General features: G+C 52.7%; 2 protein-coding genes across 13 annotated transcripts in view; one reads left to right on the top strand and one right to left on the bottom strand.

Annotated features, from left to right (window-relative positions):
* Positions 1 to 6,849, top strand: part of ADA (adenosine deaminase) — a 28,646-nt gene extending 21,797 nt beyond the window's left edge. The window contains exons 4-12 of one of the 7 annotated variants that reach the window (XR_004345696.1): positions 189 to 332; positions 978 to 1,093; positions 2,240 to 2,367; positions 3,061 to 3,132; positions 3,214 to 3,315; positions 3,562 to 3,626; positions 5,226 to 5,355; positions 5,648 to 6,085; positions 6,543 to 6,586. Coding sequence is in view for 5 of the 7 variants with exons in the window: in XM_032604429.1 (XP_032460320.1) it covers positions 189 to 332; positions 978 to 1,093; positions 2,240 to 2,367; positions 3,061 to 3,132; positions 3,214 to 3,315; positions 3,562 to 3,626; positions 5,226 to 5,355; positions 5,648 to 5,881 (991 nt within the window). In the remaining 2 variants the exon portion in view is untranslated. Of the gene's footprint in view, positions 1 to 188; positions 333 to 977; positions 1,094 to 2,239; positions 2,368 to 3,060; positions 3,133 to 3,213; positions 3,316 to 3,561; positions 3,627 to 5,225; positions 5,356 to 5,647; positions 6,464 to 6,509 lie in introns of those variants that run through there. The other 6 variants (XR_004345697.1, XM_032604433.1, XM_032604432.1 and 3 more) reach the window with 6 other exon arrangements.
* A 487-nt stretch (positions 6,850 to 7,336) lies between these two features.
* PKIG (cAMP-dependent protein kinase inhibitor gamma) overlaps positions 7,337 to 16,141 on the bottom strand; it is a 100,306-nt gene continuing 91,501 nt past the window's right edge. For all 6 annotated transcript variants that reach the window (XM_032604438.1, XM_032604434.1, XM_032604440.1 and 3 more), the window contains 2 exons: positions 11,022 to 11,195; positions 7,337 to 8,071 (listed from right to left, as the gene is read on the bottom strand). In XM_032604438.1, coding sequence (XP_032460329.1) covers positions 7,992 to 8,071; positions 11,022 to 11,172 — 231 coding nt within the window. In that variant the 5' untranslated portion in view covers positions 11,173 to 11,195 and the 3' untranslated portion in view covers positions 7,337 to 7,991. The remainder of the gene's footprint in view (positions 8,072 to 11,021; positions 11,196 to 16,141) is intronic.

Consider the following 16,141-nt stretch of genomic DNA (forward strand, 5'->3'; position numbering starts at 1 on the left):
GCTGAAAGGACGTGCTGTGCTTCTAGGATTTTCTCCAGCAGATGCCCGAAGCTTTGGGCTGGGTGATGCGAGATTGGGGGGGCCACACATGGGTTTGATCTGCTATGGGCAGGGGACAGCTTTGTTATTCCTGGAGCTCCCAAGGGACTTGGGGCAGTTTGTCCCCAGCCACTCTCTTCCCTTCCCAGGGGCTGCCGGGAGGCCATCAAAAGGATTGCCTACGAGTTTGTGGAGATGAAGGCCAAGGAGGGCGTGGTGTACGTGGAGGTGCGCTACAGCCCGCACCTGCTGGCCAACTCCAAAGTGGAGCCGATCCCCTGGAACCAGGCTGAGTGAGTGACCGTCTGGAGGGCTGTGCTGGTGCTGTGGCAGGGTGGCCTGACCCAAGACCGCGAGGGGCAGCCTGGGAGGCCGTGGCCCAAGCAAGACTTTGGTCTGGCTCCCTGAACTGGCCCACAGCTTATCCAGTGACTCTTAGGGGTCCTATCCTAACCCTGCAACCAAAGTGAGTTTGGCCCACTCCTGCCCCTCTGCCTGGGCCCCAGGGATGTCTAAGCGGTACCACTCATCCACCTTGCTCCCTTCTAGCCATGACTCTGATACTTGTGGACAAGTGGGAATCACAACAGGTGAGCTTAGCTTAGCAGTGCTCTCCATCTTGGGTGGGAGGAGGGCTGTGTCTGACAACCCCCCGAACTGGGACAGTCTTCGCAGGTCTGGAAGCGTCCAGGCAGTTCCAAGGAAGCTGGAAGGGGGTGCGCTAGGGCTTGGGGCTATCTCCCTCGTCCTTTCCTCAGAGGCAGTGGGTTAGTGGGGCTGAGGGCTTCTCCTGGAAGACCCCTCTTCCTCCTCTTTCTCTCCTCCTTTCCTTCCCCTCTTTACTCCCCCGCCTCCCCTCCCTCCTCTGTCCCAGTCCCAGGGCTGTCCTTTAGGTCTGTCTTTGTCTCAGGCCCACCCCTACTCTTCTCTGCACACAGAGGGGACCTCACCCCGGATGAGGTGGTGTGTCTCGTGGACCAGGGCCTGCAAGACGGAGAGCGGGACTTCGGGGTGAAGGTGCGGTCCATTCTGTGCTGCATGCGCCACCAGCCCAGTGAGTGCGACCTCGGCCCCGCCCCTGGCTGCCCATCTGACGCCACCACAACCTCCTGGCCGGGCACAGGGGCCATACCGGTGCCCATGGTCTCTCTTGAGCCCATCAGTTGGACCTCGGGTCTTCCCCCTGGGCAAGCTCGCAACTTCCCGCAACAGAATTTTCTCCCCAGGGAGGCTGAGCCTGGGAGCCACATGACCTGCAGGAGGCTTAAAATCAAGGGAAGCTGAACGACAGAGAAAAGCCTAAGCCTGGTTCCTGTCAGGCCGCAGTCCTCCCTCGAGACCCTGTGGGCCAGGCCCCCTCCTGTCAGGGCTGTGGAACCTGGGACTAGGTCTCAGTGCCAGGGCCTGAGGGGTCTCCCTGTGACCGACACTGGTCACATCTCCAGGGCTTGTGCTTCCAAGGCAGAGCCCTGCTGTGTGGCTCTCTCCAGGTCACATCACCTCTCTGGATCTCAGACGTGCCTTGTCACAGGAGGTGATCGTAGTTACCCCATTCTCTGCTCTAAGGAGTAGTGAGCCCACGGCGAGGGGCTAGTGTCAACCTGCAGGGCCTCCCTGTGCAGAGTGGCTTGGAGTATTTTCTCTAATCCTCACAGGGGTCTAGGAGACAGGACCACCATCGTTTATCCCCATTTGACAGATGAGGAAACTGAGGTAGAGAGAGGCTCAATCAGGAAGGCACCAAGCCCGGAGCAGAACCCAGGGCCATCTGGTTCCAAAGCCTGTGGCTGGTCATTCTTCTTAAAACACTTCACAATGACCAACATCGGCAATGTGTTTAGTAACACTACTGGGAGCTGTCTTAGGTTTAAATGTTAAACTGTGCGGACCTCCATCTCATCTGCTAAGTGGAGGTGGGTGTGGGGATCGAAAGAGAATTGCTATTTGTCGTTTACTGAGCCCAGGCCCTGACCTCGGTGTCTCACACGTGCGGCCCCGGCAAAGCCTCGCTGTGACCGTGAGCCACAGCACACGGCCCCCCTCTGCGAGGAGAGGATGCTAAGGCCCCGAAGGCCGCGGGGTCAGACCTGGAAGATGCGACACTGGGCCCTCTGCCTTGTGCTGGCCTTGGGTGGGAGGGCTGGGAGGGTCTCTCTCCTCCGTGCTGCTGCCAGAGGCCCGGCGGGCATCTCGCCCACAGGCTGGTCCCCCGAGGTGGTGGAGCTGTGTAAGAAGTACCGGCAGCAGACCGTGGTGGCCATCGACCTGGCCGGAGATGAGACCATCCAAGGCAGCACCCTCTTCCCTGAACACGTGCAGGCCTACGCGGTGGGTCCTGGGGGACGGAGGCAGAGGAGAGGCTGGCTCTGGGGGAGCCCCGTGGGGAGCTGGTCTCTATACCAGTAGCAGGAAGGCACACCGACGGGGGATCACGAGGCCTCCTGGGCTCCCAAGTGCGTGTGACTGGGTCTAGGAGCTCTAGAAGTTGGGAATCTGGTATGAAAGAAAAAACCCCGCTTGGTGCTGGAGGGTCCCGTGTTGGAGCCTTTAGGCCTAATGATTCGCTGTGTGACCTTGGGCGAGACTGTCTCTTCGCTGGGCCTGTTTCATCTGCTGGGATGACTGTGTTGGAGCAGACGTCCCGAAGCCTCATGCTGTGCTTCCCGTGGAAGGGGTGAAGCATGGGCCACAGAGTAGGGGCTCTGGAATCTCTTCCTAGCGGTCTGACCCTGGTCGTGATACCTAATTCTCCTGAGTTTCAGTCCCTCCCCGCTCCCTGTAAGATAGGTATTAGAGCAGTTGTGAATATGACGTAAGGTATCTAAACCATTTCCTACAGTGTCCGACTCGTAATAACTGTCTAATAAAGGAGGGCTACCACTTAAATGATTACAAAAACGAAACCCACCCGACCTCCCTGTCTGGGAGCCAGCCAGGTGGACTCAGCCCCAGAGTGCAGTGAAGGCAGGGCCTGCGGGGCCAAGCCCCAGGCCACCCCTGACCAAGCCCTCGCCCTTACAGGAGGCCGTGAAGAGCGGCGTACACCGCACGGTCCACGCCGGGGAGGTGGGCTCGGCCGAGGTGGTGAGAGAGGTGAGTGGCTGGGCAGGCGCTGGGGCCCTTCTCCCCGCTCGCCCCGCGGCCCGCGCTGGGTTCCACGCTGCTTGTCAACAGGCCGTGGACGTGCTCAAGACCGAGAGGCTGGGGCACGGCTACCACACGCTGGAGGACCCGGCCCTCTACAACAGGCTGCGGCAGGAAAACATGCACTTCGAGGTGAGGGGCTGGGGAGGGGGAGGTCAGGGGAGCGGTGGAGAGCGCGGGGAGGGTGGGCCGCGGGCCTTGGAGCTGCTGGGTGGGGGGAGAAAGGCAGGACTGACGGCTCCTGGGACTCGGCTGCGAGGGGACTCCGCTGTGACCGGGGCGAGAACGGCGCCGGAGGAGGTGGCGCCAGCTGGCCTGGGGACGGGGGTCAGCGGTGGCCCTGGGGGCTTCATGCCAGCCACCCGCCTGCTCTTCCAGGTCTGCCCCTGGTCCAGCTACCTCACCGGCACCTGGAAGCCAGGCACGGAGCATGCAGTCGTTCGGTGAGGCCGGGTCCCCTGGGCTCCGTTCAGTTTTGTACTAGGAAAGCCAAGGGTGGGAAGGGGATGCAGGGACTGGGCGCTGGTCCCTGCGGGGGCTCCTGGGTGTGAAAGCTCTTCAAGTGCTTGGGAAGCGGGCGCTACTGTCCCCGTCTTACAAGTGAGGAAGCCAAAGTCTGGATGTGGTGTAACTTGATTATGAGGCCACCAAGCTATTGGATAGCACAGCTGGGGGCCCTGTAGCTCATCCAGCTATAGCAGAATGCCCTGCTACCCCAAGGGAAACTTCCACACTCCAGATTCCACCTCCTAGGAATTAGGAAGATGAGTCTCTCTTGCTCACGTGGTCTCTGCTCCTGGCCCCTCTGGGCATTCCCCCAGCACATCCTGAAGCTTTCCCCAGGAGAGCCTGTCCCGTCCCACCCCACCCCGATGCTGCCCCATAGGCTTAACTAAGAAGCTCTGGCCCTTCTTCAGGTTGCCCTGGGACTGAGCCCTGGGCGAGGCCTCAGGAGGGCAAAGCTGACCCAGAAGTTCACTAAGAACTCGGGGTGACCATATTCAGGCCAGCACTGATGGTCTGTCCGCCAAGCTTACGAGAAGGAGAGGAGCTTGGGCTCGCTCACACTCTGATTACAAGGCGGGCCTGAGCTGCTTTAGGAGTGTGGAGTGTGCAGTACCTACAGGACACCCAAGTGGAGGCTCTTGGAGGCATGTGGGCATACAGCCTGTGGGCTGGAGAAAGAGTCACCTAGAGATACGGTGGTTGAAGGAGAAGTGACGGCCTCAGCAGACGGTGGAGCACGAGGGCCTAGGATTCTGGTAACTGACTACTGCTGAACTGAATGAGTGAGCATTTTCAGAACTCTAATGGAAACTGATGGATTCTTAAAAGTGCCAACAAAAGATCAAGATGAAAAAATAAACTAATTCCGTGGGACTGAGTGAACCGATGAGGATGATTATAATTTTTGTGATTTTCTGATTGAATAAAAAAAAAAAAGAGGGCCTAGGCGAGAATCCAGGACAGTGACATTGAAGGCACAGGCAGGAGGAAAGCCAGAAGCGCGGTGTCCAAGAAATCTAGGGAAAAGGTCAACAGTATAAAATTCTGCTCCACCAGTCGGGTGAGGTTAGAGCTAGGAAAAGTCCATTGGATTTAATAAGATGGTGGTCAGGGACTATGCTAAGAACAGTCCCCATGGCGTATCTATCTGATGAGTCAGCCCAGGGGGGCTGAGGACGGTTGGTGAAGGGGGCAGACAACTCTCGCAGAGTGCGGCTGTGGAGGGCAGGGCCAGAGAGGGGGGTGGCTAGAGCGGGCTGTTGCTTTTCTGGCCTCGCCAAGCCGGCCCCTCTCCTGCCTTTGCCTGGCTCGGGCCTGGCTGGATGGCTTTAAGTCTTGAGTTGCTAGTAATGTGGCCTTGGACAAGTCTCCCGAGTTCCCTGAATTTGTGTCTTCCTCCGTACAACGAGGAGAACCTCCAGGCCTGTCCAAGGGTGCCGCGCGGTTCAAAGGAGTGTGGATGTCCACGTGCAGAGACTGTTTACACAGCAGTAATGGGAGGCGCTTCTCCCCCCCCACCCCCCTGCATTGTCCAGGTTCAAAAACGACCAGGCTAATTACTCCCTCAACACGGATGACCCACTCATCTTCAAGTCCACCCTGGACACTGATTACCAGATGACCAAACAGGACATGGGCTTCACTGAAGAGGAGTTTAAGAGACTGGTGAGTGGGTGTGTGCCTTGACTCTGGGCCCTGGGAGTGTGTGAGGCCTGCAGGTCCTGTCCAGGGCCCGGAAGCCCTGGAGAATGAGGGGTGAGTCTGCTGCAACAGGCCAGGCCAAGGCAGACCTGGAGTTTGATGCCTTCCACGGAGAAGACATCTTCGGCTGAGATCCTGACCTAGGACTGGGTTTTTTATCCTCTGCTTCGGTCAAGTGCCTTGAAAGACTCTGAAAGCTGTGAACCATCTCCCCAGAAAGGTGTGCTCAGCTATACATTTTGCACACACTTTTCAGGCCACTCAGAGACCCCAGGATGAGCCCTTGATTTCAGTCGTTTTGATATCCCAAGTCTGGCCCTGCAGGACAGTCTCTCTGGCGCCACACATCCCACCCCGCCTCTCAAAGGTTTCTCCAGCCTCCCTGCCACATCTGTGTGTCACGTCCTGCCACGTTAAGAACACACAACCTCACAGTCTCTGCTCTGGCAGGTGCTGCCACGTGACCTTGGACAAGGCCTCACCACTCTGAGCTTAACGAATTGCCCATGTTTAATGGACTGTCACTAGATTGCTAAGGACTCCCTCCTCTACTCTCTGGTTTCACACTGTCCGCCGTGCTGGCCCTTCCAGAACATCAACGCGGCAAAGTCCAGTTTCCTCCCAGAAGATGAGAAGAGGGAGCTTCTTGATCTGCTCTATAAAGCCTATGGGATGCCACCTTTGGCCTCTGCAGGTATGTTTCTGATGGAGCTGCTGGGCTGGTGCCCTGCCCTGGCTCCCACCTGTCTTTCCAGGGACTTCTAGCAAGATATGCCCTCCCTTCCTCTCCCGGGCAGCACCAGGGATGCGTCCTCCCTTACTGCACAGGCTCACTTCCTGCATAATGCTGGGAGGCTGGTCTGAGGAGGAGCCTTTCGCAAGCCACTCCCAAGGTCTTGGCAACTTGGGGGCATCTCCAGGGCTGCCCAAAGCCAAGGGCAGGGAGTTGAGCCCAGGGTGCAGCTAGGTTCTGCTTCCTTCCTTCCTGTGTGGCCTCGACAGAGCCTTTCCTTGCTCCAAGCCTCAGTCTCCCCATCTGTAGAAAGGGGTTCCTCTCTGGCTCTGATGTTCTGTGATTTTTTTTTTTTTTTTTTTTTTAATGTCCTGGGTACTACAAGTTGCCTCACCTTTCTGCGTCTCTTGGCAAGCAGGGCAGTGTCCCTGAGGACACCGTGGCCGCCTCTCAGAGTCCTCACCCTGTGGATGGAGTCCTCACAACTCCCTTTACTCCTTCCAGGGAGACTATGATTTCCAGAGTCAGCTACTGGTGCTCGTGAAGCCCACATGCCTGTTTCTGTACACACATATACCTCCGCCTGGCCGTGTCTCTCCTCTGATTGCGTGCCCGGGCCAGGATCAGGGCCTGTGGCTGGTTGAATGTGAATCCCTCCCTCCTCTGGTAACCTGTGCTGAAAATCTGGTGCTTAATAAAGAAAACAACAGCTGGGGTTGTGCGGCATGTGGTGTGTGGCGCTGCGGTCGGGTTTGTGGAGAACGGAAGGGGCCCCTGGGGCCCCCAGACGCGGGCAGCCTGCCCAGCAGCAGGGTCCCGAGAGCCCGGTGGGCTCTGTGAATGGGAAGGGGGGGCAAAGCGGGGCCCAAAGCCTGCTCTCCGTCCAGAAGAAACCAGGCTTCTCTTGAAGGCTTATCTGCTTAAATGCTCCCTGAACTCTTAACCCCCTCCTACTCAAGGTCCTAAGCGGGGAAACCTTCCTTTTGGGTTCCCAAAGCTGTGAACTGGGGTGAGAGAGGGTGAGATGGAAGATGATCCTTCAGATACTGGCCTGAGGTGTGGTGCTGGCCTCTGCGGTACCCCGGCATCTTCTCAGGTACTTCATTCCGTGGAAGCCTGGGGCAGCGATGGGTCCCAGCTAATCATGGCCTTGGGGAAACAAGGCCCAGCCCCTGCTTTTGCTGTTTAAAGGAGAAATAATCATCTTAAACCTATCACACAAATCATCAGCATTTATTTCCTGGGTCCTAGGTGTCACTTATCTTGGTAGAAAGGGCAAAGAGTTAATCAGAGAGTTTTGAGCACAAGATCCCTTCGCTAAAAATGGATCTGTGAAGCTCCATGAGGGAACCTCAGAGCTGCATAGATGGTCAAAGAGTTTAACTTACAATGGCTTCCAAAATAAAAGGTAAATTGTCAGCTCCCTCCCTCTCTGCTGAGAAAAGGTTTAAAGTTTCTAAAAAGTTTAAAAGTGCTTCTTAAAAAAGGGATAAGAAGGTCCTGACACAGAAGGCTGGCTGGGTTGGAGAAGAGGGGGCAGAGCTAGAATGCGGTCCCTGCCCCAGCTGTTCACCCAGGTGGCAGGACCCAGCCCCCGAGTCCCAGCACCTGCTGAACACATAACATCCTGTGGTTACAGTGTCTTGAAAGTGTACCCGGGCAAGTGAGGAGGTGGTGGGAGCGTGGAGCCTGAGGGTGTGGGCAGAGGGCCTTCCCAGGGTAGGGGCCACGGGAGCCTCTGGGGCTGCCTTTCAGCCTGGCCTGGCTTGCCTGGAACACATTGCTCAGAGGAAAGGCTGCTGGGCCAGTGCCAGGGCTTTCCGTCCACGGCGCGTCACTCTTCCAGCCTCCTCGGGCAAGGTCATGTTCAAGATGACGTGGTCCCATCGCTGCTCTTGGGCTGGTTGCTACCTTCCTTGTCTGGGGTGCCCACCTCCGCCTGTCCTTCTGCAGAGGAGAGAGAAAGGAGCACATACACAAACGTAATGCATAGAAAGAGGTCCAGAGGGGCCCAGCCACAGCAGTAACAGTGGATAAGCCCTGGGGAGCAGGACAGGATTGGGGGGTAGTAGCTAAAGGGAACTTTAGCCTAGTCTGTAACATTTTAATTTCTACAAAGGAAATGTGCATGTGCCGTTACTAGTATAATTAAAGTGAAGAAAAGGCCAGGATTATGGCTGGATGCTTGTAGCTGGGGAGGGTCAGGATATTTGTGTGGGGTGTCTAGAGTCCCAGCATGTGCTCAGCAAACGGTAGTTCTTGTAAGACAGAGAAGGGCATCAGGAGATGCCAGCCCAGGGGAGCACCAGGGGTGGCCTGCAGCAGGGGCTGGGGTGGAGCCCGTCGCTGTTTCACTGTGCTGTGTCCCCACCAGACCACCCCATCTCCCTCTCTGGCCTCTGTCTTTGCACCCTTAGGCTAAGCCTTTCACGTGACTAGGGAGACACTACCCTGCGCCCAGATCCTGAGGCTGCAGACTGGCAAGTACTCTCCATGCAGTCATACAGCAGCCTGGAGGCGTGATGAGGGTCCTGATACGACTCGGATGAGCAAAACAAGGCTCACAGAGGTGAACCGAGTTGCCTGAGGGCCAAACAGTGGAGGGAGCAGTGTCCCTTCCGCTAACCGGAAGGCTGCCGCCTGAAGGAGCGCTCTCTAGGGCTCGTAAAGACCCATCACTGACACCGCCTCATTCTGCCCCGGTAGCTGGCTTCAGAGGTGGGGTTAGTGGTAGTGAGGGGTGCAGGGAGAACTTGGACACCTGTGCCTCAGGTCACCTCCTATCATGGGGCAGGGCCTGTAGCAAAGGCCGGGTCCCAGAGGGTCCTGGCCCACTGGAAGCCTGACTAATGAGACTGCACTTCAGGCAGATTCCCCAGTCTGTGATGCCCTATTTGGTCCGAAGCCTCCCGTCCTGGCGAGCAAGAATATTTTCGTTAAATTCCGCAGTAACTGCCGCTCTGCCGTTTCCTTGCTGTGGGACCTCAGGCAACTTATTTAATCTCTCCAAGCCTCTGCTTCCTGATCTATGAAGTGAGGATGATGACATCCCTGCCCCTCTGTGGTCACCTGGCACGTGGGACAGCTCAGCCAGGGGCAAGGCTTCTTCTGTGCAGGTCCCAGCTCTCTTCTGGCCCACAGAGAGGTCCCCAAGCATTTTCCTCTCCAACCAGCACCCCTGGGACTCCCTCGGGGCAGTTTCAGAGCATGATTCAGAAAGTTTCCCGGTCCCGTGCTGCCAAGCAGTATTCCTTCATGCCCTGCTGGTTGTTTATGTTTCATTATTCGGCCAAGTAAGGAAACGTTTGTGCTCCCCGCGTAAGGAAACATCAGAGAAGACAAAGGTTCGCACACAAAGGGCTTGGGGAGCGTTAACACACAGGACTTGGGGAGGCCTGGCTGCCAGGCCTCAGGACAGGCCAAGGCTGTGGCCCCCTCCTCCCCTGCCTGGGCTCCGCCTCAGTTTCCCGGGAGCTTTAGGCAAACAGAAGTTCCAGGGCCTGCAGAATCAGAACCTGTATTCCCCGTACTCCCACTCCCTCGGTGAGTCCGCTGGACTGAGCACGGCTCGCAGACGTGCCAGTGGAAGCTGCTCATTGCAGGGCCTACTGGAAGGCTCCTCGGCCAGTCACTCTGGCCTGCACTGCGCCAGGAGCACCTCACTGCCTTGCGGTGAGCACTACTCCTTCCTCAGGTCCCCTTTTAACTGTCCATCACCCTGGCAGACAGCTGCCAGGACACCAGGTACCTCAGGGATCTCGAATCAGATGGGGGTGGGAGCAGGCATTAGAGGGCCTGGGCAGGTGGATGAGTGGCTACACTGAGTTGAAGGAGATAGAAAACCGTTCACAAGAGCAGACGCAGATGGCCTGGCAGCAGGCCTGGCGTGGCAGCTGGGCGTGCTGGTCAGTGAACAGCCATTGACTAGGCACCTCTGCCGGGTGCCAAACGCCACCAGGCACCGAGGGCCCAGGATGCGGATCCCAGAGGAGAGGCCCTGCGCTCAGGGGGCTGGGGAGGCGGCCAAGAGAAGAGGCGCCTCCCCTGCCAGAGAGGGGGATGACGGCTTCTCAGCAGAGTGGTCTGGGCCTCTAAGAAAGAGGAAAAGCCAGCCTGGCAAGGGGAGGGCAGGCAGGACCAGACAGAGGGAGAGTACGGCAAGGCCCATCAGGGACTTTCAGGAAATGAAGTCCCTTCCTCAGGCTGGACCAGAGGCGCAGGGGAGAAAGATGGGAGCAGAGGCTGGAGGGGAGCAAGGGTGAGATCCGGGGAGGCTCCCACGCCTGGTGAGGAGTTCAGGCCGCAGGACAAGGGAGGGCTGACGGACCGCTGACGGGACGGCACGGGGAGGGAGAGTGGGGTTCCTGGGGGAGCCAGGACTGGTGAGGGATGTTCTAGCAGAGGAAACCGTGAGATGAAGTGGGGTGGACGCAGGGGCAGAAGCACGATGGGACAGGGGATTTAAATGAACCCTGCTGGCAGCTGTCCAGCAGGAGGGTTGGGGCGGGGATGGATCAGGGAGGCCCGGGCAGAGACCGCTGGGGTGCTGGGAGTGGCCTGAGCCAGGTGGTGGCTGTGGGGCAAGGGAGAAGCGGAGGGACTGGGGAGGGACCTTGGAGGAGAACTGACAGGGCCTGTGGGTGGACGGGGAGGCTGAGGGGAAAGGAAAGCACCGGGATGCCTGGCCAGAGGGTCCTCACGGCCTGAGACACTGGCACTCTCTAGCCTAGGGAGTGGCTGCCCTCAGCCAGTGACCGTGGGCCTGGGGCCTGATTTAAATGCAGTTTCTTCTCTGAGAAAGAGGGGGCAGGCTAGGACTTAAGAGGCCAGTCCCAGAGCCCAGAAGAGGGTCTCCCGCCAGGAGTGCTTGAACCCGAGAGTACCCATGGGTTCTGACCTGCGCCCTCAAGGGCTAGCTCGCCCATGTCGCCAGCCAGCTTCCGTACGCTTACGGCCTCGGAGTCTCCCTGGATGTCAGGGACTGCGTTCCGGCGGCCCGTCCGGTCACAGGAGATGAAGTCCGAGTAGGAGGACTCGACCTCCATCATGCCTGTCGCATCGCTCTTCAGGCCTGTGGGGACAAGGGCAGGAGCGCAGAGGTGAACCCTGGTGCATCCTGCACAGGGGACTCAGCTTGGGGCCCAGCACTGATGTCTTTTGACAAACCGACAGTTATTGCCTTGCTCGCTGACAACAAAACAGAAAGCACAGAAAAGTAGAAAGAACAAAATAAGTCATGCATAATTTTATACCCCAAAGGCCACCACCGTTTTAAAGAACATCTTTTGTGTTTTCTCTAAGTAAAGTTCATGATAACTATCTATACATTTATCAACACCACGTACCAGGCACTGGCTAGGGGCCGCAGATGCAGCAACGAACAAGTCAGCCGTGGTCCTTGCCCTCAGGGAGCTGACAGTCTACTGGGTCATTTAGCGTAATTACCTAATACCTAAGTAATTACCACAGTGCCCCAGACTTCCAGGGAGAAGGCAGGGTACCAGAGTGACTACCAGGGCCTGACCAAGGCTTGGGGGTCAGGAAGTGACATTTTAGTCGAGAACCTAGTAGGAATAGATAGACAAGGAGTCTAGACAAGGAGTGAGGGGAAGAGCACGTATGAAGGCTCTGTGGAGCAAAGGCACAGTGGGATGGAAGAAACGTTAAGTGCCGTGGGCTGGGGAACTGTGGGAGAGGGGCCGAGAGGATGCTGCTGAGTTGGGCAGGGGCCCAATCACATCTTCAATTTGGTCCCTGAGGGGTTGAGGCTCATGAATGTTCAGATTAGTATTTTCAAAGATGACTCTGGCACCTAAGGTGAGCAGACCTGAGTGGGGGCCAGCTAGGGGGCTCCTGCAAAAATTCAGGTGTGAGAAGATGGTGGGTGAAGCAGGGATGGAAGAAGGTATTGCATGCAAAGAGAAATCAAAAGAAAGGGGGAGTAGCAGTACTCATATGAGACAAAACAGACTTTAAAATAAAGGCTGTTATAAGAGACAAAGAAGGAAGGACACTACATAATGATCAAGGGGTCAGTCCAAGAAGAATACATAAGAACTGTAAATATATATGCACCCAACATAGGAGCACCTCAATATATAAGGCAAATACTAACAATCATAAAGGGAGAAATCAACAGTAACACGATAGTGGGGGATTGGAACATCCCACTTTCATCAGTGGACAGATCATCCAGACAGAAAATCAATAAAGAAACACAGGCCTTAAATGACACATTAGACCAGATGGACTTAATTGATATTTATAGAGCATTCCATCCAAAAGCAGCAGAATATACATTCTTCTCAAGTGCACATGGAACATTCTCCAGGACTGACCACATGCTGGGCCACAAAGTGAGCCTCGGTAAATTTAAGAAAAGTGAAATCATATCAAGCATCTTTTCCGACCACAATGCTATGAGATTAGAAATAAACTACAAGAAAAAAACTGTAAAAAACACAAACATGTGGAGGCTACACAATATGCTACTGAACGACCAATGGATCACTGAAGAAATCAAACAGGAAATCAAAAAATACTTAGAGAAAAATGAAAATGAAAGCACAATGATCCAAAACCTATGGGATACAGCAAAAGCAGTTCTAAGAGGGAAGTTTATAGCAATACAATCCTACCTCAAGAAACAAGAAAAATCTCAAATAAACAACCTAACCTTACACCTAAAGCAACTAGAAAAAGAAGAACAAATAAAACCTACAGTTAGTAGAAGGAAAGAAATCATAAAGATCAGAGCAGAAATAAATGAAACTGAGACGAAGAAAACAATATGAAACTAAAAGCTGGTCCTTTGAAAAGATAAACAAAATCGATAAACCTTTAGCCAGACTCATCAAGAAGAAAAGGGAGAGGACTCAAATCAATAAAATTAGAAATAAAAGAGAAGTTACAACCGACACCACAGAAATACAAAGGATCTTAAAAGATTACTAACAGGGACTTCCCTGGTGGTCCAGTAAGACTCCGTGTCCCCAGTGTAGGGGGCCCGGGTTCGATTCCTGGTGAGGGAACTAGATCCCACATGCATGTTGCAACAGAGAAGCCCACATGCCACAACTAAACATGCCACAACAAAGATCCCGCATGCTGCAACTAAGACCCAGTACAGTCTAAAAAAGAAAGAAAAGGACTACTACAAGCAACTGTATGCCAATAAAACAGACAACCTGGAAGAAATGTACAAATTCTTAGAAAGATACAATCTCCCAAAACTGAACCAGGAAGAAATAGAAAATATGAACAGACCCATCACAAGTACTGAAATTGAAACTGTGATTAAAGAACTCCCAACAAACAAAAGTCCAGGACCCAATGGCTTCACAGATGAATTCATTCAAACATTTAGAGAAGAGCTAACACCTGTCCTTCTGAAACTGTTCCACAAAACTGCAGAGGAAGGAAAACTCCCAAACTCATTCTGTGAGGCCGCTATCACCCTGATACCAAAACCAGACAAAGATACCACAAAAAAAGAGAAAATTACAGGGAAATACCATTAATGAACACAGACATAAAAATGCTCAACAGAGACTTCCCTGGTGGCGCAGTGGTTAAGAATCTGCCTGCCAACACAGGGGACATGGGTTCGAGCCCTGGTCCGGGGAGATCCCACATGCTGTGGAGCAACTAAGCCCATGTGCCACAACTACTGAGCCTGCACTCTGGAGCCCACGAGCCACAAATACTGAAGCCCACCAGCCTAGAGCCTGTGCTCCGCAACAAAGAGAAGCCACTGCTTGCTGCAACTAGAGAAAGCTCGCACGCAGCACGAAGACCCAGTGCAGCAAAATAAAAACAAACGAACAAACGAACAAACCACCTCAACAAAATACTAGCAATCTGAATCCAACAATACATTAAAAGGATCATACACCATGATCAAGTGGGATTTATCCCAGGGATGCAAGGATTTTTCAATATCAGCAAACCAATCAATGTGATAACACCACATCAACAAACTGAAGAATAAAAATCCTATGATCATCTCAATAGATGCAGAAAAAGCTTTTAACGAAATTCAACACCCATTTATGATAAAAAAAAAACTCTCCAGAAAGTGGGCTTAGAGGGAACATACCTCAACATAATAAAGCCATATATGACAAACCTACAGCTAACATCATACTCAACAGTGAAAAGCTAAAAGCATTTCCTCTAAGACCAGGAACAAGAAAGGATGTCCACTCTTGCCACTTTTATTCAACACAGTTTTGGAAGTCCAAGCTACAGCAATCAGAGAAGAAAAAGAAATAAAAGGAATCCAAATTGGAAAAGAGGAGGTAAAACTGTCACTGTTTGCAGATGACATGATACTATACATAGAAAATCCTAAAGACACTACCAGAAAACTACTAGAGCTCATCAATGAATTTGGTACAGTTGCAGGTTACCAAATTAACACACAGAAATCTGTTGCATTTCTATGCACTAACAATGAAAGATCAGGAAGAGAAATTCAAGAAATAATCCCATTTACCACTGCATCAAAAAGAATAAAATACCTAGGAATAAACCTACCTATGGAGACAAAAGACCTGTACTCCGAAAACTATAAGATGCTGATGAAAGAAATCAAAGACAACACAAACAGATGGAAAGATATACCGTGTTCTTGGATTGGAAGAATCAACACTATCAAAATGACTATACTACCCAAGGCAATCTACAGATTCAATGAAATCCCTATCAAATCACCAATGGCATTTTTCACAGAACTAGAACAAAAAATCTTAAAATTTGTATGGAGACACAAAAGACCCCAAATAGCCAAGGCAATCGTGAGAAAGAAAAACCAGGCTCCCTGACTTCGGACTATACTACAAAGCTATAGGCATCAAAACAGTATGGTACTGGCACAGAAATAGAAATATAGATCAATGGAACAGGATAGAAAGCCCAGAAATAAACCCACGCACCTGTGGTCAATTAATCTACAACAAAGGAGGCAAGACTATACAATGGAGGAAAGACAATCTCTTCAATAAATGGTGCTGGGAAAACTGGACAGCTACATGTAAACACATGAAATTAGAATACTCTATAACACTGTACACAGACATAAACTCAAAATGGATTAAAGACCTAAATTTGAGACCAGATGCTGTAAAACTCTTAGAGGAAAACATAGGCAGAACACTCTCTGGCATAAATTGCAGCAATATCTTTTTTGATCCATCTCCCAGAGTAATGGAAATAAAAACAAAAATAAATGGGATCTAATTAAATTCAAAAGCTTTTGCACAGCAAAGGAAACCATAAACAAAATGAAAAGACAACCCACAGAATGGGAGAAAATATCTGCAAATGATGTCACCGACAAGGGATTAGTTTCCAAGATTTACAAACAGCTCATGCGGCCTAATATCATCAAAACAAACAACCCCATCAAAAAATGGGCAGAAGATCTAAGTAGACACTTCTCCAAAGAAGACATACAGATGAAGAGGCACATGAAAAGATGTTCAACATCGCTAATTATTAGAGAAATGCAAATCAAAACTATAATGAGATATCACCTCACACCAGTCAGAACGGCTATCATCAAAAAATCCACAAACAACAAATGCTGGAGAGGGTGTGGAGAGAAGTGAACCCTCCTACACTGTTGGTGGGAATGTAAATTAGTGCAGCCACTATGGAAAACAGTATGGAGGTTCCTTAACAAACTAAAAATTGATCTACCATATGATCCTGCAATCCCACTCCTGGGCATGTGCCCGGAGAAAGACATGGTCTGAAAGGATACATGCACCCCAGTATTCACTGCAGCACTGTTGACAATAGCCAAGACATGGAAGCAACCTAAATGCCCATTGACAGAAGAATGGATAAAGAAGATATGGTACATATATACAATGGAATATTACTCAGCCTTTAAAAAGAATGAAATAATGCCATTTGCAACAACATGGATGGACCTAGAGATTGTCATACTGAGTGAAGGAAGTCAGACAGAGAAAGAGAAATATCATATGATATCACTTATATGCAAATCAA

The sequence above is a fragment of the Phocoena sinus genome, chromosome 15 (genome assembly GCF_008692025.1).
Source record: "Phocoena sinus isolate mPhoSin1 chromosome 15, mPhoSin1.pri, whole genome shotgun sequence".
Classification (NCBI taxonomy): domain Eukaryota; kingdom Metazoa; phylum Chordata; class Mammalia; order Artiodactyla; family Phocoenidae; genus Phocoena; species Phocoena sinus.